This window comes from Mus pahari, chromosome 3, assembly GCF_900095145.1.
Source record: "Mus pahari chromosome 3, PAHARI_EIJ_v1.1, whole genome shotgun sequence".
Lineage (NCBI taxonomy): Eukaryota > Metazoa > Chordata > Mammalia > Rodentia > Muridae > Mus > Mus pahari.
The window spans coordinates 143,928,887-143,953,627 of record NC_034592.1 but is presented as its reverse complement, the minus strand read 5'-3'; the positions used below and the strand labels follow the sequence as shown (position 1 = coordinate 143,953,627).

Below are 24,741 nucleotides of genomic sequence, written 5' to 3'. Positions count from 1 at the left end.
TCCAATGGCAAGTGCTTCCTGTTCTTATCATGATGTGACAATGGCTATGCTTCCTCCCAAAGCATTCCGATTGGCTGAGTAAAACTCACATTCTGCCCATGATCTGAAAGTCTTCCCTGAGCCACATCTATGTGCTACCGATCCACAGAATGTATGCCTCTTGTTATTTGTGCCCTGGAGAGCCTCCCTCAAGTTGTAGAATACCACAAACTCATTCCACCTCAGGATCTCTGCTCTTGCTCTCCCTCAGCCCGGAACCCTCCACCCAGCTCTTGCCATGGCTGACATTTGTTTATCATTTAGTTTGAGATCAAATATGTCATCCAAAGACATACACAATATTGAGGAAGTTGGGGTTATTGAATAGTTCAGGTGCAGTGTGACTTGAACTAGGGACACATGAACAAATTTATTAATCCCAGCTATATAACTGACAATAGACCAAAGAAATGATGATGGCAAGTCTAACTTAGTGAACCATTATGTTTATTGAGGTTACTCATGGGAGTATGGGTGAAGGCTCACATACAGGAATGTGTATGACTCAAAGGTAACTGTATCATAAAACAAGAACCCCACATTGCATGGTATTGACTCGCAGAAGCTCCACCTCTAGTTTTCCCCCATAGGATTTATAGCCTATTTATATGGTTGGAGAATCTTCTTTAGCAAATATTATTATCTTCTTTAGCAAATAATATCTCTTTAGCAAATATTATTGCTTATATAACTTTGGAGAAGGGCCTTGTGAATCCTCTAAGTTTCAGAAACTTCTTAAGACTTGTGAGATGTTTACTCCTTGGGCCTTGTAACGTTTGCTTCCTGAGTCTTAAAGATCTTCCCTCTGACTTTGAATGCTTCAGTTTGGAAGAAATCACTGTGCAGCATGGAGAGAGTTGGGCCTCTCGGGTAAAAGATGTCAGAAAGGGCTCCAAAATGTGGGTTGTGCTCAGTGAAATTATAAATGCTTTTAAGCGAGCTCCAGATTGGGTGCTAGATGTGGTATTATTGGACAGTTTGATACATCTTAACTGAGAGAAGAATGTAGCTGGCAGAAAGGCAGTGGCCATGCCTGTCAACTGGGATTGAGTGATGGTTGAGCCATTTTCTTTGTGGTCATGAACAATGCTCACATTTTTGTCTGTGTTTAGATGTGACTGAAGAAAGGCCTTGCAATTGTCCCTTCCCATCCTGACATTCAGAAGGGCTCTTGTATCTGACTGGTTTCTGTGAAATCGTTTATGCTCAGCAGAAGAGCCCTGGGGCTCAGTTGTGAGTGCCAGGCCAGCTTGCCAGTATCAAGGTCCACTTTTCTCCTTCTCAAATGTTACCTTTTCAAACAATCCTGCCCAAACCTCTCTATCTGGGTTGCTCTTTATCCCTGGTTACGGTCTCCCTAAGCACCCTGCTTGTTGCCTTCAAAGCACACATTGCAAACAGTAATCACTTGTTCTGTGTGCATGGCATCTGCCTCTCCCCACAGTGAATGTGGTTCATGAAATAGCATCATTTGCATCTAATGTCATCATCATCTCTAGAACCTGGTACAGAACCTAGCCTCAGATGCCCACAGAGGAAGGAGGTTCATGCAGGAGAAACACACTCTCCCATGTTGCTGAGCAACTGCTTTCCTGCCTCCAGACCTCACTTCCTGAGGTTATGCAGTAATCTAGTTGGGTTTTTTTTTTCTCTCTCAAAAGGCCTTTTCAAATCTGACTTTTGAAAATGTTGTGAATACCCAAGGCTCAGTTCTCCAGGGACAAGGACATCCTCAAACACATCTTTTGAGCAGAAATTAAGTGACTGCCTTGGGAAAGGAACACTGGGGAAGAGTGGGAAATAGTTCTACACTCAGAGGGGAATGCAAAAGTAGGGCTTCACATTTTAAGGAGAAAGAACAAGAAAAGGGAGCCAGAGATTGATAATAGAGGAGTATAACGAGGTGGCAATTTTGGTTTCAAAAGAATGTGATTAGCTCCTAATGACTGCCACCATTCCCTGGTCAATCTACTGTAACTAGCCACTAATGTAAAAATAATGCCCCTGGCTCCTTCACTTTGAAGACTGAAATGAGCCTCCCTTTCATGCTTTTACCCCTCCGATTTGTTTTCTTGAAGAGATTATCTCTATTAGACTACAGCTACCTAAGAAGGGAAACATATGGGTGATCAAAGTCTGCCAATTAGGAGCCATTACCACCTCTCTTGGGTGGCTCTATTAGGCACACCTTCTATATTTGTCAACACCATCACACACACACACACACACACACACACACACACACACACACACACACACTATCCCTGGTCTCCTTATCCTTGCTAAGGGGAGATAGTGGTTCAGGGTCTGCAGTGAGTACCTGTGTATATTTCTCATGGGGAAGTAGCCCTCAATCATTATAATTGTTATGTTGAGCATAGGCTTGCCCTGGGATAGGATTGGCTTGGCTTGTCCCCAAGGCCATGGCTTTAATGTTAAGCAGTTGTTAGGATGGACCTCCTTGGACTTTGCAGTGTTGCCATACAGAGGGTTTATGCTTATTCTGTTGGGCCCCAGGAGGCAGACCAAGCCAAAGCCCAGGGCCAGAGTAAGAAGAAATCTAGCCAGAGATGCTTCTCAAAACACAGGCAGGAAACTGTGGGACAGAGGGCTGTCTATTACTGAGGGTGTCCCAGCAATTGGAACTGTGAATCACCTGATCAGTGTAGGCAGGGCAATTCTCAAGGTCACCAATGGCTCTGCATCTCTGAGATCTTGCCATCCACAGGCACAGAAGTCACTGTGTTCATTTGTCATTTTGTTCATTCCAAACTTGTCATTCTAACAATATGAAGTACCGTCTCAGCAGTGGGCCCTGGAAACAGAATTAGGAATGAGATGTTTTGATCCTTCCCCTGAAGAAGCCCGTGGCCAAGCTGGAAGGCAGGCTTTTGGGTTATTGTCCGTAGAGTTGTTCGTGTGAAAATATCTAGAAGTGACTGACTCTATCTGAAGACACAAAGAGGAAGGGCAAGCAGAAAAGACTACACAGAGAAGGAGAAGCTTGGATGGGGTCTTGAAGATACTTTGAGATTTTACAGGAGTGGGTGAAAACTTCAAGTAGAAAGAACATGCATAAAATCTCATGGATCTGAAGGCCTTTGTACACAGCAAGAAGTAAGGCTGAAAGACTATTTGGGTTGAAGTCATAAAAAAGCCAGCTAATGAAATAATTTGGAATGTATCCTGAAGACAATAAAAAGAGAAGTAATTGGACATGATCACATTTTATAATGATGACTCTGTTTGCAATGAAGGGTAAATAGAAGGAACAAAACCAATGTCAGGGCACCAAAGAGAAGACTCATGGGGAATTGTCTCTGCAGGTAAATTTACCATTTTCACAAAAAAATCCCATGGGAGCTTTAATCATTGCCCGTGTCCACAGTTTATTACAGACAGTGACCTAGCTGATCTGGAACAACACCTTGGCCTTAAGCGATTGAAACCACCCCCAAGCAATATTAGCTCGCAGCCATAAAGAGAACTTAACTTTAACTGTCACCTAAATTCTGACACATAGCAGATACTAAACATATTTTCTCCTTAGACCCATAGGAAAATAGTCTGCCCCACCACCAGGTTGGAATGAACAGTGAACTTTTATCACAGAGAATTTCAAATGGCAAACCTACAGCCCCCCAATCAGTCCAAATACCACGAAAGGCAATGCTGTCATTAAGACCCTGACACACAGCACTACACCAGGCCGGCTGATTGGTGAGAGTGGGGCTACCTGGTCAGGAGGCAGGATGGGCTTGGAAGCTGAGTTAGGCATGGGAGCAAGAAGCATCTGTGATCTCAAGGGAAGAATGGTTACAGGGATGCTTGGTACCCAGAGGGCAATACTTGCCCTGTTTCCCCTTTAAGAAGCCCACCTAAGGCTGTGATAAACACAAAGAGCAACATTCTGAGGCGATTGTAGCTGAAAAGATACCTTAGCGCTCAATGGCAGAGTGCAGCTTTGCACAGGAAGCCCAGGCAAAGGCCTTTCACCTGTGCCTTTCAGTGGCTATGGAAAGAATCAATGACAGACACCTGTCCTACCTATCCACTCACTGCATAGATGGAGTCTGTGATCCTGCTAGAAAAAAAAAAAAGGTCAGCAAACCACAGACACAAGCTAAACCCATATTTACAAACACCTATGCTTATAAATAAATATTTCCTGGAACACAGCCATGTTTGTGCATTTACCTATGGCTGCGACTACTCTATAACCAGAGAACTGGGTGTGAATATAGGCTCTGGCCAAATATGTATATAGATTTTCACGGACTCATCTTACAAGTTACCCTTGGTTTTAGAAGACCCACCAAAGTTGGTGAAGCACATGCGGGACTTGAAGCAGGAAAGGTTCCACTGTGCACAAACACTACTTTTTCATACCCCATGACCCTGCCTATCTCTGAGACCATGATCTGCTGAAAGACTGAACTTCTGGCTAATTTTTGAGGGCTAATTAGGCCTAGTAAGGAATAGGTTGGTACAGCTAATGCTGACTTGCAAATTCTCTGTCCCAAGTAATACAAGGACCATGGGCAGGACATTCAGCCTGTCCTCCTGTGGGGAAGGATAGAGGATAGAGACCCTTATCAAAATAGGGTTTGTCCTGCACACTGCTGTAGGCTTCATAAAACTGTTTCCACCATCCATAGATGCTCATCTCTCTCACCTGTGAGGGGACTGGCTACATATTCCCTTTGTTCTAGATCACTCAGCACTCAGCTCGCCTAAACCATCTACAAGGGTGCTCACCTCGATGTCAGTTACATTATTACCTTCCTCATTAACTGATAGATGACTTCTGTCTCCTATTTTCCTTTAAGCTGTAAAGCTTTGTATCAAACTTCCTGATCAACAGCTCAGCTTAGATGTCTTAGAGGCATCTCAAAGTTGGGTGCCATTGCCATTTTTACTAATCTCAACATATTAAAAAGACACAGTACCCACTGTTGAGCACTCCTTAAGTACATCATGTATCCAAAACTCAGTGCTTAATTCCCACCCAATCCATCATGCTTCTCTCGCAGACGTCTCCATTTATTTCAGTAAATGACATTCCTCTGGTTTGTCAAACCATTGCCCTAGAGGCCAGCCTTCATTCTTCTTTCTTCCACAGTTCCTGTCTACAATACATGTGTTAGTGCCCTGGACAAATCCACACATTCACCATTCTCATGCATGCCCACCTGATGGCTTCCTCTAGGAAGCATCTATGTTTTGGTACCTGAGGGTTTCCTCAAGTCCAAAGACTATCCACACTACCTACAAAGCATGGCAGAAACGAGGGTTTTCTAACAGATATTCTCCAACAGTAATCAAAGGGAAATCCTGGATAAACATTCTTCTCCCTCCCAATTCTTTCTCCCTTTCTGGAGCAAGAGCCCTGAACATGAGATGTGCTTGTGAATTAAGCCTCAGTTTTGTTCCTCAGTGGTACAGTGGCATTCTGCCCTGTCAGCTTCATTCTCTTGATGGACTGCTTCCCCCATTCTCCTAATCATACTCTTTGATTGCCTCCAAACCCAGCCACTTATACTCAAAGCCTTCTCTCTGCTTTTGCTTCTGAGGCAACCTAAGTCAGAAACACTCAACTGAACCAAATAATTGCTTTTCTCATGACCACTACCACTACCTACTCTAACAATCCAAACACCATCATGACATATGCTCACAGTTAATTCACAGCCAATCACCCTGCTTCTTCTGGCCTTCTGAGAGCCTGCGATCCACACAAGAACATTATAGCATATGAGATGATCTCCTTGTTCAGAGCCCTCCAATGGTGTCCCAACACACTTATAACAACATTCCATATTAACCAGGAACTTCAATGCCTGGGGGTCATCTGGAGTCTTACATCCTCTCTATAAGTTTCCAGCTAGCTCCCTGTTCCTCCCTCACTTTCATCTGTGAACATAGTCCTCTGGTTGCTCACAGACCTTTGTACCTGTTCCTTTTCTCTAGAAAACACTTTCTGCTTTTTTCAATGAAACTGACTACTTTACCCTATCAAGAAATGAATTTGGATGTGAGTTTTTCACAGAAAACTTCCTAAAGTGTAAGAAATTTCCATCTTTATTGCTATCCATTTATCCTGCTTTATTTCTCCATATCTTCATTATCTAATATTGGATTTGCTTTGTCCTCTGCTACATTGAATACTCTGGAGTTCTTGGCTAATATGCACTCTAACACCTAGAAAAGTATCTAAAACATATTAGGGAATCAATGTGTATCTGTTGAGCATATGAATGAAAGAATGAGTGAATGGCTCCTTAATGGACTAGACTTTAAGCTCATGATAGCCACAGGATATAAAATATTTGGACCAATGAACAAAAAAAAGGTAAGACCATGGAAGATACCCTTACAGGATATATAACCCTTTATACTGAGTGCCTCACAGTAGATACTTATTTTCTGTTGTTTCCTCATCTATACTTGAGGAGAGTTACTGTCATTTCAGGCTATGGTAACCACTTTGTCTTTGCATTGTAGGCCTTACCAGAGGGACAGACAGCATCGTGGGACACAGCCAAGGAAGATGAGAACCGCAATAAGAATCGATATGGAAACATCATATCTTGTAGGTATCCTTCTGGGATGTTCTATTTGTTAGAATTTGGGAAACATGGGAGCAAAAAATGGTTCTTTTTTTTCTTTTTCTCTAAGGATTTGATATAAAATAATCCTTATGTTCCCAGCTTTGGGTTAGTAAATTTTTTACAATGATCTCAGGAAGGGATGGTGAATCCCAAATAAAGTCAGTAACAATCCTAAGGGAGGAGGGGAGGGGGAGAGGGGGAGAGGGATAGAGGGACTGCCACAAACCTGACTGTCCCTTACTGATAACACATCTAACACTTCCAGATGATGGCATAGGCAGCTTGCAAAGTAGCAGACACTTACAAGAGAGCAGAGTTACCCCCCACAAAAGTATTGAATCAGTGATCTGATAAGAGTTGCCCACTTCAGCCCTCCTGTGATCCAGTGTAGCCCAGCCCAGGCCTTTTGACATCTATCCCACCGAGTGAGGAGCATTCCTTAAGATCTCAGAGTACCCCAATTTGGGCAAAGAAAGGAGAAAGTGGAGAATCCTAAGAGACAAGTTATTTCTAGCACACTTCAAAGTTTTGTTTTAACTGTCTAGACATCACCATAGAAAAAAAGCTGGAGAAAGAATAAGACACGGGCAGATTGTAAAGGAAGAAAGAGGCAGAAGTTTTCGCTTAGCTGTTTCCTGTGCTGATTTAGGAATGGGCTCTGAATAGTGGAACTAATCAGAAAACATTTATAATTTCTCTCTTGCTTGCAGACAGCAAGTTTTTTTTTTTTTTTTTGCAAGTGGAGTGGCAGAAAGAGATATTGAAGTAGTCAGCAAACATGTATTAAGGCATGATGTGTGGGCCTCTGCTGAATACTTCCTGTGCTGGGCACTGGGAAATGCCTTTGTTCTGGGGCAGGTGGCTATTCACTGTGACTTGTCCCCACCACCCCTCTGTTTCTGTGCATTATCCAATGTCCTTGTCAGGTTGTGAGCTCAGATAGGGTCCCCTGTCTAAAACAGGTTTCCATTGCCCTGTTCCTAGTGATATTCCTAGTGATGTGTAAAAATGCCTAGAGAATAAGGAAGGGAGCCTGACTCATTGAAGACAGAAAGACTCAGGTCAGGGGACAGAAGTCAAAGGAAGTCAAAATGTATGAGAGATATTTAAAAGATTTTGTGTGTGTGTGTGGGGGGGGGTGTCTCCTCAGTCCTCCCAGGACTCATCCTTGCCTGGGCCATCACCAACTGTGCCCTGGATCATACTTAGCCTCTTCCTGTCCCCTCCATACCTCCATATCCAAGTGGCCCAAACTTTCTACCTATCTGATCCATGACAGGACCCATGGAGATCTTAACTGCATGTCTTAGATAATGCCATTTTCCTATTAAAAGCTCTTCAAATGTTTCCCTTCGCTCTTGAGTTCTTCTCCTTGCGAGGCCTTTTCCAGACTCATTGACTTAGGCTCAGTCCATCACAGGCTCCTCGGTAAGCCACACTGGCTGTTGCACAAATCATGAGGTTCCCATGTCCTTCTACACTCCAAGGTCACCTTGACACAGTCCATTTTCTCCATCAGAGTACCCTTCCCTTCTCTTTGACTTACTAATATCTACTCTTCTCTGACTCTCAGCTATGGTCACTCTCTAAGGGAATTTCTCTGACCCCAATCATGTAGACAAACCCCCATTTTTCAGCCCCAGAGCTTGGTGTCTTCTGTTCACCTTGGCCATTGTAATCCTTGTACCTTGAGAGGCATTCGTCTAAGCCTACCTGCTTGTCTCCCAGAGCTGCTTCACAGCAGCAGAACCACAGTCATCTTGCACTTTTATTTCCCCAAGTATTCTATATGACAGATGTCTAAAAATAGGAATTGAATATAGGACCATCCTATAGGTCCTAAGCATTGGGTTGTTCTCTGCTATGTCCCCAAACCAATAGCAAACACCTCGGAAAGACAACTGAATGAGGCTGGATAGAGCCAACGGTGGAATGATAAGTCCCAAGACAGAAGACCAGAGGGAATACAGGACTAGGAAGGAGAGAGGGACACACCATTCCTGCTGAAGACCCTAGTTGAGAGTCAAGAATGCAGAAAGTAGCATGATTGCAGTTGAACTCCACTGCTGGGGTAACTTCCCAGGACCTATATCCATATCATTTGCTGTATAGAAGCATCAATGGCGAATGGGTACCAGAGGCAGAATCATGATAACATGAATCAGATGCCCAGGGCCACTATTCTAGAAAGCTGCAATCTAGCTGTGGATGCTCTATGTGAGCTCCTTTTTGAATTATGTGCTCCACATACCTCATGGTTCTGCCCTGCCCTGTTCACATCTCTTTGACTAAAGGTTTTATCCAAAGTCGGGGAAGGATGCTATGCCCAAGCTCAGGACAGGCAGCAAATATGAAGAATGCACATGACTGGGAGAAACCTCAACCCTAAAACTCCAAATTCCTCATCAGTCCATAGAAGGGCCTCTTCCAAATCTCTTTTTAGATTTCCACAGAGATCACACTGCAGTTGTTCACAGCAGCAGTAAGCTTTACAACAGTTTTCTGGGATGCCTCCGCCCCTCCCCCCAGCCTTCCAGTGTGACCCTTTCCTCCTACAGATATATGTATGCTTAAGAATTCTTGTCTTATACCCACCCATAGAGAAAAAAATAGAGATGGGGAAAATTTAGAAGCGTTAGTAGCATCCCCTTGGTGATTTAAAATGAACCCTAATCTCTTTTTTAATTGAGGTTCAATAGCTGTAGCACATCAGGTCTAGTATAGGTATGTACCGAACCCAGCAGGGTCAGTCAAGGTCACCTGTGGATACAAAGAGCAACATAAGACATGAAGGGGAACTCCAGAGTGCGGGATGAATGCATCCTGAGTTTTAATGAAACAGGTTGAAGAAAAACAGCCCAGAGGCCTGGAAATTGTCCCTGCCTTTATATCTGTCCCTCTCAAAGGCCATGCCTGCCCAGCCTTGATAAACAGAAATATTCTTGGCACAAGAAGAAAACCAGCTGTGATTAGCATCTTAAGGGACCCAGGTTCCCAAAAGGCCAGAGTGGAGGTCCAAGGCCCAGGCCACAGAGCACAGAAAAGATCAAAAGGAGAAAGGAGGAGGGCAGGGGCTGCCATCAAACAACAGTAAAAGAGAAACCTTGGTAAAAAGCTCTTTCTTCCCAATAACCCTATTTAGAATGTAGTAATGGAGACTGGCCTTCCCAGGGAGTAGAAATGGAAAGGAAGTAAACAGAGGGAATGACTGAGTGAAGTGAGAACAAAGAGCCCTTTGCTTTTAGGTAGCTCCAGGGCAGAGACCATAAGCAAGAAGAAATTTCAATAGCAAAGCATCCCTCTCTCACTCCAGCCCTATGTGGACTGGCAGGAAGGAAATGACTACGGAAAAGGAAGGTCTCTCAAGGATGCAGATTCCATAAAATGGTACGGCCCTCAGGATCCCAGCAAGAATTAGATGGGGCCCCCAAATAACATCCTTTCAGGAGAAGTCATGACAAGAGTTTTCATAAAAGGTTAGTCTAGGAACAGAGACACTAGAAACCACCAAGGAGGGAAAACCACCAGGACCTGGAGACAGAGGCCACCTGAGCACAGGAATATCCTCTGAGGGCAACTCCAACCAAGGGAGCTGAGGAATGAAATCCCTGACCCTGCTCTCTTGCCTCCACCTGCTCTATGCCTTTCCATCAGCTAGCTGAACCCAGCTAGATGTCAGAGAGAGGTCACGGCCAGCCCAGTACCTTTCAAGCTGTGGTCCCTGGTCAGGAGTAGCTCACTTTGAAGCTCATTGGAATTACTGATAATCAGATACCTCCCTGGACCTCCAGCATCAGAAGGCATGGGGACAACACCCAACAGCTTTATTTAAGCTCTCTGGTGATACTTTGAGACTCTCAAATGGTCTTCAGAGACCAGCCTCCTAGACCATAGAGTCAGGCAAAGAACGTGAAGGATGAATGCTCACACTCATTTGCTGAGGCTTTTTCCTTAAGCCTTAGGGGAAATCTTAGAAAAGTTGCTGGGTTCTGGTGTATTGGAGTCTTGGACAGGAGGTCAATAAGAGAAACAAGTTGTAGTCCTGTTAATTTCTTGTGATCTGTAGCAAGTCCCCTCCATTTCTCTGACCTGTTTCTCACCTATGAGGTTGGATTCCAAGGCAGCAAACCCATATTAAAAATGGATGGAAAGGAAATATAAATCTGACATGGACTTTTAGCGTACAGCAGGCTTGCCTCTGAGTTTACAGGACAGGACATATGGAGCAAAGATGGATTGATATCTAAGGTCACACAGCTACACAATGAGTCTATAAGACTGCCATGACCTCAGCTCTGATTTATCACCTGCCAGGATGACACATGCTTCTTCCCTAGGGATCTCCCCTTCATGAAACCATGCCTTTGCTTTCCAGGGGTGTATGTTGCCAAGGGACTAACTTCATCACAGATAATCCCCATAGAATGGTGTTCTCTTCCTGAGGTGGGGAAGGGTCACAATATGCAGAGAATACTCCACTTCCAAGAAGAGCTCAGGTTCAGGACAAGCCTGGAGGCCCTCTCATACAACAGAATCCCCTAAGGCTTCCTGGAAAAGAGAGCTAGAATGATGTAATGGGCCCCTGGGTTATTGCTCCTGACTCTCGGGCTCCACTCTACCTTGTCCTTTATGAGGGTGGCCCTTGGTGAGCCCTACCAGCTTTTCCTAGTACAGAAATCACTGGTATCCTGCCACATCCCCCAGATTTCCCTGTTGTCCATGCCCCTAATTCTACTGTCAGCATCTATGTCTTTCTCTGAGGATGTGTTTTGGCCACTGGAACCTTCACTCTCTGTAAGGACAGACCACAGTGCTGGAGAATTAAATGTCCTCAGAAGCTGCCTTCAGCTGATGGCTGGTGCAAGTGGATGTCTAAGAATCTCAGCTCCCCCTCTCTGACGTTCACATTTCCTGTCTCCTCCCAGAGCTCTACAACAGGGACCAGGGGGACTTAGTCCTGTTTGTCTAGCTCTGGATGATACTCTCTTGCTGGGTTCCTTTCTTCCTGGTATTGCCTGGAAATGCCCTCCCAAGTCACTAACTTATTTTAGCTCTTCCACTCTGATTCTGCTTCCTCAGTTCCTCCAGAAAGGCCTCCTGGCAATGTGCTAAGGATGCCAAGAGATGCAATGGGGGTGACTGTCCTCTGTCCTCTCTGGGTACTCTTCCCTTCTGTACTCCCCTTCCCCAGGGCTCTGCAGTGGGAGCTGCCCAACTTCAGCTAGCTGTAGCGTGGATCTGTCAAGACCAGGAGATTCACAGAATGTATGTGTGTCCTCCTTGTGTGGTGCCCAAGCTATACCTTCTGTGTCTCAATAAGGGTAATTCAATCAAGATTGAATGTTTAGACCTTTAGCTTCGATGAGGTACCCAGGCAGTCCCTGTGGAATTACCTGCCTCCTCCCTACCCACTCGCGCAAGATGATAGCATTAACATTTCCAATACTTCTAGGAAATGGTTTTTCAGCTCCACAATTCATTGTAATGAGTCAAATCTCTTTTCTCTGAAAAATTGCACCTGTTTTTTTTTATACCCTTTGCAGTGCCCAGAAGACAGGAGGAAAGATTATAAAGTATGCAAATGATATTCTCTCCCAGCCCCACCTCTCTGAAGTGATTCTCTCTTGAAAGGGATGTGACTTGTGATGAGTGATTTATTGAGTTCTGTCTGATGACAGAGAAAGGGAGAGGGAGCTGGGGGCTGTTTTTCAGTTAGAATTGTGCAAAGGAGCTAACTGAACCCTCTCCTCTGTAGTAGGTGTGAAATGACAAGCTGTGGACAGGGGACCAGTGCTGGGGACAGAGATGTTGGCGGGAAGCAAGGAAAAGAGGGATGTGCAGGCAGTAGGTCTTGGGAGCCAGTTAAGTTCACCACTACATGAAGAACCTGTCAGCCTTAAGTGACAGAACTCCATGGAGCATTGAGTTTCTCATCCATGAAGTAAGGTGCACCATGTATATCTGAGTTACTTTCTTTTCATTAAATGGCACAGTATCCATGCAGTTTCCAGAATACTTCATGGAACACCTTCCTCTCTGCATATAGATAAGTCCCTGTCCCTTAACATCTGCCACTGAGGGTCTTTGGTCCAGTTCCAGGAAGGTCTCCTGGTCTTTCACGGTAGAGAGTAAGGTGAGCATTGAGGACAAGCTTGTCCTGAATAACCAAACATGGAGATTTGCATGCTAAAAACAGGGCATGCACCATCACCATGTCAAGAACTTGCTAAGACATATACCATGCTCAGCCTCACTTGCAGTGTCTGATTCAGAAAATCTGGAGCAGGGTCCAATGATCTGTATGTCTAGGGTTCACACTTGGAGATCCATTGGTCAATAATAATAATAATAATAATGCCAATTTTATATATTTGTGTTGATTCTTATAGAATATCAAATGTTATATTTGGTTTCATTTCATCTCTGCTACAAATCTGCAGGAAAATATGGTTTTGAGGTTATAGTTCAATAAATCAAGGTTCAAGGAATGTTATGACCTAAGCCAAGTGATAGGACAATATAGTTAAAGAGTTGGGGACTCTCAGGTTTGCTTTCACAACTCAGCCAATCCTTTAGCTCTCTTCTGATAAAGCCAAGAACTGTCTTTCAGCCTTGGGCTAGGACAGGCTGGGGCTGTTGTTATGATGAGGGTTCAGGCAGGAGGAGAGAAAGAATCCTGGTTCACTGCCTTAGATGAGTGTGTACCTTAGCACATGTAAAGGGTCTGTGACCAGAACAAACACAGTGTGAGCAACTGAAGGGTCCAGGTGATCAGGGCAGTGTGTGGAGAGGAGAAAATGACACGACAGTAGGTTCCCAGGCAAACCGAGCATGTGCGGCTTTGTGGGGTGTGATAAGAGTCTCTGTTAGTGATGTACTCTAGCTGACTCATGTCACTGAACAAGAGCAAACATAATTTCCACATAATTTTACTATATCTGTAGTTTGAAATTGGTGATAGTGGGAATATTTACACCCTAGAAATCAGTAGGCATGATATATCACAATCCCCCCCCCTTGGAGAGTTTATAAAACATCTATCAACATCCCATTGGTCCACATTCTAAAACAATAAAGAAACAGATAGATTGAAGGCAGAGAGTGATAACCTCCCACCCCTGCAGCTGTCTTCATGGGATATCTCTAAGTCCTTCATGCCCCCTGTACCATCTATCAGTGCTTATTTCTTTCCTACTCCCCATCTCCTCAGGGAACCTGGGGGATCCAGGATCCTGCACCTCCATCTCCCCTCACAGTTGGGAGCTTCTCTTCCTCCACATGACTCTTCATAACTCTTCCCTTTGTCTCAACTCTCAAACACTGCATGCTAAATTAGCTGTTTTTCAAGCTTGCAAAATGTAGATAGAGCATAATGAACATTCTGGGCTGCTTGTAAATTACCTTGTATAAGCTCCTTCCCATCGTTGGCTGCCCCATCTTTCTCTATGTGCATGTGAGTAAACAGAATTTTTTATCTTTCTAATTACATAAAGTTAGAAGAAGAAAGGGACACAGAATAATATTAACATTTCCCAGAACAGATAAATAAACCATGAGTCCACTGCCACTCTTTGCATTGCCTTTCTGGTAGACCTGGGTCTAAATTGTGTCCTCTAAGGAACGCAGACATCACTCTTGTCCTCTACAGATAAACAGATTCATCTTTGGGCAGATGGACAGATGGGGAAGCATCAGCTTTCTAGGTTGTCTCTACTGTCACCCCACCATGTAACTCATATACAGTCCCAAACCTCCATTAATTGAGTCCTTGCTGTATGCCCAGCACTATCCTTTTTTTCTTTAGGAGCAATTTTTAGCTTTATAGAGAGTCAGTGTGGCAGATGCAGAATTGTGTACCATTTACATACTGTTTCCCCTTTCATCAACACTTCACATTAGTGCAAAACATTGGTTGCAGTTGATAGACCAACATTGGCCCATTCTTATTAGTTCAAGTTCATAATTTATACTAGAGCTTGCTTTGTGTGTTGTTCAGTTACAGAAAATGCATACATTCCAATTATAGTATTTTATAGAATAATTTCCTTTTCCTAAACATCCCCCTTACTCAACCTATTTAAACGTCCTTCCTCCTCTTCTAAACTTCTGCCAATGACTGAGGTTTTTATAGACTCCATGGGTTTTTTGTTTGTTTGTTTTGTTTTGTTCCTGTTTTGGCATATTATATAGTTCAAACCATATGTAAAATCAACATTTAATGTAGCCTTTCCAGTTTGGCTTCTATCACTTAACCAAATTTGTTTAAGTCTCTTCTATGTCTTTTATAACATGCGAGTTCACTTCTCTTTATCACTGAATAATATTCCAGCATATAGCTATAGCACCCTTTATTTATCCAGTTCCCTTACTGAGGATATGTTTGGTTGTTTCCATGCTTTTACAATCATGACTTAATCTGCTGTAAACATTTCTCTAGAGCTGTTAGTGTAGACATAAGATTGCAGTACATTGTGTAAATACCAAAAATTATAATTAGTGGATCACATGGTGAATGGATTCTTAATCTTGTATAAAAAGGTCCTACTGTGTGTTTTCATCAGCAATGAATGGGGGAGCATTCCTGATCCAAGCATTGGCAAGTATTTGGTGGCATTGTGGTCTTTTGCCACTGTTATATATATAATATTTCATTGTTTAAATTGGCAATTCCCTAGATCCTTGAGTCTTGGTGCTTTAATGTGTCACTCTGCTCTAACCTGGCTTTCTTCTCTGTCTCCCCTGTTACTGTTCCCCTTCACAATCAGTGATCCCAGAACAAAAGAATCTTCACAACCCAAACCCCATTGAACCTACTGCAATGCCTTGGCTCTTTTGGGATCCCCTCTTCCACAGTTTCTTCTAAGAGAAAGACTTCCTTGATGCCTACAGATCAAACCTTCCTAACTTTTATTCCTCAGTCACATTTCAGTACATGGAGCTCTCTATTCCTTGCTTTCTATACCTTGATGTCCTGCTTCTATGCATGATTAATTTCCTTGAACAAATTGCCCCGAATACTTAAGGATGAAGCTCACTTGCTGTAACTCTTTCTTAGTTCCTTCAACTAGGGTGGCACATAGAAAGTACTCAACAAATATGTTCTTAATAAATAAATGGAAATGTTGGTAGATACCCTGATGGTTGGAGACACATTTAATCTTTAAGGATATTTGACTAGAAATAGTTTCTTTCCTTTGCTTTGTGTCTAATGATTTTATGCATTAAAAAAAAAATACCCTTTCAACATTTTATACCAGAATCTCTGTTCCCACTGTTATGGTTTCCAGGCAAGCATAATTCAGTAAGTAAGGAGATTTTGATCTGCCTCCTTAGCATAGCAGGCAATTCATCAGTCTTATAAATAAAACAGATTTCAAACCACTAAGTCATTAGTAAGAACATTGAATGGAAACAGAATATACATTTCCCTTGTCTGAGGCTTTCAGATTCTGTAACTGCTGATAATAGGGCTTGATACCCTGGGTCAGAATCAGGTCTCAATCCTACTGAATGGCCATCCCCAGAAAGCCCCCTTCTCTTTGGTCCTGAGGGTTAGGGGCTGGGGAGCACTCATCTGCACAGACTCCAGCAGTAGTTACCTCTGAGATACTTGGAATTCCCCAGTATAGTACATCATGTTGGTAGAACAGAGTGGACCTTAGAGAGTAGCTATATAATCTGTGGAAGTGCTTAACCTCTGTGAGCCCTACTTCCTTCCTGTAAAGTCAGAATCATAATAGCACATCACTGTGACCATAGTAAAATGAACTGTTTGATGGGAAAGTGAATAAGCTAATGTATCTCATACTGAGAACATCTAAGGATTTCAGGAAAGTTTTAAGTTCAAACTCTCCTTACCCCATACCCCACATTTCCATCTCCTGCCCACTCAGAGCCTCTTCTGCTTACTCCTCCTTCTAGTGACTCCCACTAAAATTTTTCCTCCTTGGAGACTAGAAAAAGGGTATCCAAGCATGGTAACTGCTGCCTGTTGATGTTCATAACTGATTCTGAGCTAATAGATATGAATAGAGTCTTATACCAGTCCAAGACCTGGTTTGCTCATAGCTGGACCAATTCCTGGCCTTTCAGGGGATGTCACATTGCAAGGAGCTGGTCTGTACAAAATTACTTCTTTGCAACCAGGGATTCTCTTCTTTGTGTCTACCTCCTGCCTGAGAGGTTCATGGCATAGTCATAGCAAGTTGCTCCAACTCCAGAGTTCTGAAAATGTCACCCCATGTCTCTGTTCATCTGACCTTGCAAGGGTAGGGACCCCTTGTTGCTTTTCTAAATATTCTCACTTCTTAAACGTTTTTCCATTGCTCAGCCATCAACTTCTGCAGTTGCCCCTGACTGTGAATACTCAAAAGGTTTGTAGCTCCTAGTTGGAGCCCTTTGAATAGGAGCATGTGAACTCAGAGTTAACAGGCCCCCGACTTTTGTATATTCCGTTATTCAGTGGTCATATGACCAGTTTTCATGAACCTCCATTTGCTCATTTGTAACAAGAACTAAGGGTACCATTCTGCCTCTTTCCTGAGGTCACTGAGAGCACTCAATGAGGTCATTCACTTACACACTCACCAATACTCAATGAGTGCCTCTTGTGTGCTAGTCCCCTTCAGGGACTCAAGGGATGGTACAAGGAACAAGGTAGCTATAGCGCCTATCTCAAGACTCTGGAGCAAATGCGTTTATAAACTGAGGAGTATTGTAAATGTCTAAAAGGAAATGCTAGTTGTCCTCATTAACCCTAGGAGGACTTAGAATGTCCATACCTCTCCATTCCACTGACTGTGATCCCCATATCTGCCCTGGAGTAAGATAGAATTGTTGGAGGTGAGGTATGCAATAGCAGATTCACAATGATTCAGGCAGCAGACTGAGCATCCTTCCTTCCCAGCAGACACAATCAAGATGTTCCTTAGCCTGTGTATATTAGCCTGTCAGAATTGACTTTAATTAATTGCAAAGAATTATCCAGCCTTTTCTGATGGACCGTTTAAAAGGATTTTAACTTGGTGTTATTTGAATACTTGAAGCCAGCATGCTATTGACTAAAGCCAGTACATCTTGTTTACGTCTAGATTGTGTTTGAAAAGGCATCTTCAGTAACGTGATTTTTAGTTACTGGTGACCTCTTTTATAATGATTCAGTCCTCAGTTTAATGATGACATTGATAATAATACGCTACCAACAACCTGTCTGTACCAGTGCTCCAAGAGACAAACATAAATAGTTTGTGTTCATGGTAAACAGGTAAACTTACTGTTTGTTTGTTTTTTTAAAGCATGTAAATGGAGCATATTCATTCCGACTCCATGACTTTATGTGCAGGGTGTACTTAGGTCACCCACTCTTGTTTTGTCCCATGAAGCAGGCATGTCCATTCCCAAATTAATGATGAAATCACTAAGACATAGGAAGCAGGAGACATACCTGCTCAGATGATGATGAAAACATAATCAAAATAGGAAGTAGAAAAGGGGTCCTTTTTCAGATCTGTCACCTCTCAGCATCTCTACTTCCCCATCTGTAGATAGCATAGCTGTGAGAAATGACATGGTACCTGGTATGCAGGAATTAACAGGAGGCAACTCTAAAGGAGAAAAATATTGGCTCCTCACCCCATAGTTTCTCATCTACCACTGCCTGCTTTTTGTCCTCTCTCCAGATGACCACTCCCGAGTAAGGCTGTCGGTGCTGGATGGAGACCCTCACTCAGACTACATCAATGCCAATTACATTGACGTGAGTATCTTGATGGAGCTAGAGTTGACTGTCCAGGCTCAGGATCTAACTTACAGGCTGTCTTTAACTTGCCCACTAGAAGGTAGTCAAAACATGTCCAAAGTGGTGATTCATCCCTCGTATTAATTTATATGTGTTTGTCTACAAAGTCATTCATTTGAAGGTACAACCACAGATGCAACAAAATGTTCAAAGTTCTCATCATGCGCTAGATATTACCGGGCCCATAAAGCTAAAATTGTCAGGGTCTCTACCCTCAAAAACACCAGGAGGGATAAGCTAGGCACATCTGTAATAAACTAGGGTAGACGAGAACGTGATGATCGGTATAGGTTCAGATAAAATACTGTCAGGATTCAGAGTTGGGAAATTATCACATCTTCCATCAGGAATGCAGAGTCAAAGCTTCAACTGTAAATAAACCTCAAAATCAAAGTGAGGGATGATGGTCCTTTGGTTAGAGACCTGCTCCTGCCAAAAGGAGGGCACCTGGAAAGAAAAGAGCATCATTTCTGTCTGAGGGTGATGCAAACTAAACACTGGGAATGCTGGGAAAAAGAGACTGGCAGGAGATCCTTGCTTAGGAGGTTGAACTCTGAAAGCAAGAGACGCTGCTTTCCGAGGAAATGCTTGAAGGTGCTTGAACATGGGGGATCCCATTCATTACTGGGCTTTATAATTTATCTGCTACTGAAGGAAAGTTAGATCAGAGAGAGGAGAGCCTGGAGCTAACCACCAAGTAGGATAGAGGCTGTCCCCGTATTCCAGACACTACTGAGAAAGAGACTCACATCCCACAGGAGCTGAGGAGTGTGTGCACTGAAGCAAAGGAGTCTACAAAAGAACAATGGCCGCTCTCACCAGGTGGACATCCCAGCATTACTGATCCAAGCTCCAGGTCCCAGCTCAGAGACCAGAGACCCTGAAGAATGACTAAAGAGATTCCCACTGATCCCCCAGACTCTCAAATATATTTATAGACCAGCTATGAAGTATAGTCACATGTCTTATGAATATTCTTACAATATAGCCACAGCCAGATGGTTTATTAGTTCAACAAGTATTTCATCAGCCTTGAACCTGACACTATCCCACTTATACGGAGTCAACACTCAGCCAGCAGATGCCAATCCAGTCTAGATTGATTCCGTTCCTTCCTCTTCCCCTCTATCTTGATTATGGCTTAGTAGATGTGACTGACCTAAGGGTAACCACCCACATAGATAGAGCCAAGCATCCCTGAGTGGCTGAAGCTTTCTGGCCTTGGTTATGTGAATGGAAACACCCAGCAAAATCACATTCCTAAAGGTAGTCAGTCCAGTGTGGGTCGTCTGTCTGTTCATCCCCTTGACCTGCTCTATTCTCTTTTGCTTTGCAGATGGTAGTGATTGTGTGCTTGTGAGCAGGGGCATAGTGTTTAGGGGAGGAGGAACGCTTTCTCAGTAAGAGGGACTGATAAGACACCCAGGGATGACTAGAAGAGGGGAACCAGGAAGCCCCTGCTCTATTCCTTCATGACCACATTCCATCTACACCTCCAGCTTCCATCAGTTTGAGTTCCAGCTCCTTCCAGGCAGCCTCAGATCCTGGACTCTTGTGATTTCTGTCTTCCATTCCTCCCTAGGGGTTCTAGGGACTACTTATCTTAAGGTTCACCCATGGTTCCTCTCTGCCATCATACTCCCCTAGAACCAGTAAAACCAATTCTCCATGTTGTAGTCCCTCTGTCCAAAATGCCCAAAACACTCTCCTCTTCCCTACTGGGCCCTGCCTAACAAAGGACCTACTATGTGATAAAGACCTTGGACTAGAGATTCAGCAGAGATAAAAAAGAATAGTCTCTGACTGTCACCCTTCAGATGACTCTCCAAGGTGGAATTCAGTTGTGAGCAGCTTGCCTCCAGCAAGAATGTGTTGCTCCAAGCATTTACTGACCATGCTATTAGCTTTCCTCTCTAATAATCATTTCACAAATATCAAGCCAAACTTCCACTTAATCTAGATAAGGATTCTGTTTTGTAAGAGGGGTCAGATGAGTAAAGAGACCTTCCTAGAACAGACCTGTCTGAATGAAAAGTTTCTTGAAGGAGATTACTTCCCAGTCCTGCCTCAGAAAGTGACAGAGAACCAGCTCTGCAAGAAATTGTTATAATAACCTAAGATTTAGTGTTTGCTTCTCATATACCAGTATGTCACCCTAAGTAGTAATTCAACTACTAGATAACTGTAACTATCTATTGCCAGATGAGGAAGCTGGGTCTCTCATGGTTAGGTAACATATCCAGAATCACAGCTGATGGTGCTAAGAAAGGAGAAGCCACAGTTTAAATCAGGAGTGCCAAACTCTTGTTTCTTCTAATAATAATATCAGTGACAATGGTGGTAGCCTATTAATTCCTGGTCCTGTGATGTGTGCTTTAAGTGAGCCAACTTACTAAGAGTTCTTAGTAACACTTCAAGTGGTTCTTATCATTCACACTTAGCAGTTTGTCCAATCATATAGCTGGACACAACCTGGGTATGAACCATAGCTGAGTGTCCCAACCCAGTGCTCAATCTTCTGGTTCTACATCTACCCCTGACATCATTCCATAGCCTGCATTTAGTGGACACTCAGTTAGCACATGTTGATACAGCTTAGACTGGTTCCTTTCTTTTCTTCCCCACCTTGACTGTGGTCAGATTGTATTACAATTCTAAGGCTATAGCACATGTCTCATGTACCCAAGTTGCCATATCTATCTAGCATTTCATATCTAAATGGAAACTCCATAAACATGCTTTTTCTAGGTACTTCTCATCTACAGTACAGTGAATTGCTGGCCACATGTAGAACAGAGAAATTTTCGTGTCATATAGGCAACAAATGAAATTGCTTTAAATGCAAGTAATTCTACAGTAGCAGTCCTAATCAGGTCTGCAATTTCTGTCCTGTTATATCATTATGAAGTATTTTTGCTAGCCTTTAAAGACAGGAAACCAGGGATTGAAGTTAAGAGCACTGCCCTAGGTCACACAGCTAGACTTTAATTCTCCACACAGCAAGAACATAGCATAGCCCCCTCTCTCTCTTTATAAGAAATAGACTGTACAGACAGGGCAAATGTCTCTACCACATGCTGTCCTAATAGGCAGTGTCAGGCCCTGAGCTATGTCTCAGTGGTTAGCATCAAGGACTAATGAGACTATAGTCATGAATCCCATCCTTGTTGGGCCTGTTGAATACAGACATTTCTGATTACTAGCTTTGTGACTATGAGTGAAGTATTTATTCATTCTGATAGCTGCATGATGCAATAAAAAAAAAAAAAAAAACGCTAGCCTGCAAGTATGTGGTAACTACTATAAAGTACTTATCAGGGTTCCAAGAGGAAATACGCTGGCTCACATGTATCAACCAGGGAATATTTAATAAGAGCCTGAATAGTACTAAAGCAGATTAGCCAACTGGACTGTGTGGGGCATCTTGAGGCTACAGATGGCAGAGATCTCAGGAGCTCTGTAACTAGATAAGGGAGTGGCTATAAATGGGATAGATCCATAAGGATACTGTAAGGATCAGGCTGTCTTGTTCTTGCCAAGGAGAAGTTTACCCCTGCTGACATGGCAAAGAAGAAACCAAAAGGGTGTATGCCCCAGCCTTCCACTGGCCTCTAAGCTTTTGCTTACTCTCCTGGTTAGAAAATGCCCCATAGAACTCAGAAGATATGGGAACCTACATTGCAATTAATGTGTTTATTTGGCTAAACCGATTTGGCTCCTAGTAGGTTACATGTGTACACCTGCCCAGGAGCTATCGGGATTTGCAAATGAAAGACACACACACACACACACACACACACACACCAGTTAATTTTTGATATGTTGTGACTAGCTTAAAGGCTGGGCCCACTTAAACCTTCCTCTGCTACCCCAGGCTCAATTACTTACCCGAATTCTTACATTGTTTTTTTTTGTTGTTGTTGTTGTTTTGGTTTTTTTTGTTTTGTTTTTGGTTTTTCCAGACAGGGTTTCTCTGTGTAGCCCTGGCTGTCCTGGAACTCACTTTGTAGACCAGGCTGGCCTCGAACTCAGAAATCCACCTGTCTCTGCCTCCCGAGTGCTGGGATTAAAGGCGTGCACCACCACGCCCGGCTGAATTCTTACATTGTTGACTGGCTTTCTCTCCTGCAGCTTTTATGTCCCATCCTTCTCCCCCTCCAATCACACCCCAAGTCATGGTGATTCTCTCCTTCCTTTCTCCCAGTTCCTAGCCCTCACAAATCTAAAGGTCCCACCTCAGTCCATCTGCCCAGCCATTAGCTGTTGGTTCTTTATTGATTGATCAAGAGCCAACTGGAGACAAGAACCTTCAGCGTTTGGAAACACTGATTCCTGGTATTGGGGCCAGATTAATTCAAAGCATTGGGAACAATCTCCAACACAGTCACCCCCTGTGGCACAGAGCAGAGTATGGAAAGGAGAACGGGGAAGTGTGGGGACAAAAAGGCACAGAACACAAGTGCCCTCTTATGATGTTACCAATATGGAGCAGGAAAAGGAAAATCCCATTAACTCTGAGTCTACCTGAAATTCCAGTAGAATTATATTCCTGTGGTCTCCTGGGGATGCCTAATAACCAACAAACAGAGGTGAGGTGGGGGGCAGGAGGGTATGAGCTATTATAGTCTTTGTTGCTTTACCCTGGTCTCCAAACCAGCCCAAAGACAAGAGCTGCCTATTCGAGCAAGAGTCCCTTTTCCACAATTGAATCTTGACAATTTATTAAAATGACTCTTTTTGGACAATGAGCTGGATGAGGCCAACCCTGACCGAGCCTCTGGAGGCTGTGCTATGCTGCTGTCTAAAGCCAGCCCACTGGCATGTTTGTTTGCATACCAGAAAATGTATTGGCCACTTGATTCTGTTATAAATTACCAGCCTGGAAATAAATATCATAGCTGGGTCCACAGTAAGTAACAGATGCAGGAGTGCAGAGTGAGATAAATGTGTTTTGGATGCAAACCTCCTTCTGATTGTTCACAGACAGATGGAGGCAGGCCCAGTGCTGGTTTGCAGTCACTCTGTGTGCTGTGTAGGTGGGACTTAAATGAACTGAAAGTTCTTTTAAGGTTAGGAAGTTTTCTGCACTCACTTTTGGCAAATCCCCAGAGGAGACCCATTTGAGCAATACATTTCCTTTTATCTCCTTGGCTGAGGAATCTCATGGTTTGAATTTTTCCCCTCTGGGGACTTTATGGGTTTCTGGAGTCCAGAGAAAGTCGTTTTGCTTAGATGCCGCATGAGGACAGGCACGTGGCACACATGCTTTCCGTGGGGTTTAGCAGGGTTGGCAGCCAGGACAAACATTTCAGTGCTTGAGAGCATAGCCTGGAGCAAGCCAGGTTCAGCCCTGCCCTGTACTGTTGAACAACCATAAGATGGGAGGAGACAGACAAGGGTGTAAATGAATAAGCCATCTGGCGATTCGTGTTTTAAAGAAAAGGAAGCCAAGCAAGCTAGAGAGATGGTTCAGCTGGTAAAGTGCTTGCCAGGAGATCCTTAGGTTAATCCCTAGCATTCACAGAAAAAGCCACACTTGGCAACACTACTATAATCCCAGCATGGGGGGGTGGGAGGTGGGGTGGGTGGAAGAGAAGATGGACAGTTCCATGGAGATTCCTGGCCAACCAAATCAGCCACCTCCAGGTTCACTGAGAAGAGAGAGTGATTGGTAAAAAAAACCTCTGACATCAACCTCTGGCCTCTGCCCATTTTCACACACGTCTGCATGCACCTCCACACACTCGTGCACATGCACACAAACACTTGCATACACACATAGGAAGCGTGAAAAGCAAACTGGGAGCAGGGGAAAGAAGATGAGTGCTGCCCCAGACAGTGACTGGAAGTAAAGCAAAAGTCCGAGAGTGAGAAGAAAAACAAAACAAAACAAAAAAAACAAAAACAAACAAACAAACAAAAACACTCCATTACGTGGGAACAGGCAAAGTGGCCTGGTGCTAAGTCTTCTGGACAAATGTCCCTACTGCTTCTGAGGAGGAGCTATAAGTCAGGTTAGGCAGACGGCTAAAGGCTCAAAGTGGGAATTCAGGAATGTCAAAAGGCCAAACCTAGAAGTTAACTAAACCATCACCACCTCAGAGAACATCTTTCTGACTTCGTGGCTGAGTCAGCTGCCATGGGTACTCTCCAGAGCCCCACATCTTCCCTCGGAAGTTCATATCCCACTTTGTAGGTGTCTGTGAGCTGCCCCAAAGGAGGGCTCACGTCTATCTGCTTCACTTGCGTTTCCAGCACTGTGTACAGTAGAAAGCGTTCCTATGATGCTTGCTG

The 24,741-nt window shown here is 43.6% G+C and overlaps 1 protein-coding gene across 7 annotated transcripts in view; it reads left to right on the top strand.

The window, feature by feature from the left end:
* Nucleotides 1-24,741, top strand: part of Ptprt (protein tyrosine phosphatase receptor type T) — a 1,084,881-nt gene that overhangs the window by 1,013,843 nt on the left and 46,297 nt on the right. For all 7 annotated transcript variants that reach the window (XM_021194826.1, XM_021194823.1, XM_021194825.1 and 4 more), the window contains 2 exons: nt 6,544-6,631; nt 18,329-18,405. In XM_021194826.1, coding sequence (XP_021050485.1) covers nt 6,544-6,631; nt 18,329-18,405 — 165 coding nt within the window. The remainder of the gene's footprint in view (nt 1-6,543; nt 6,632-18,328; nt 18,406-24,741) is intronic.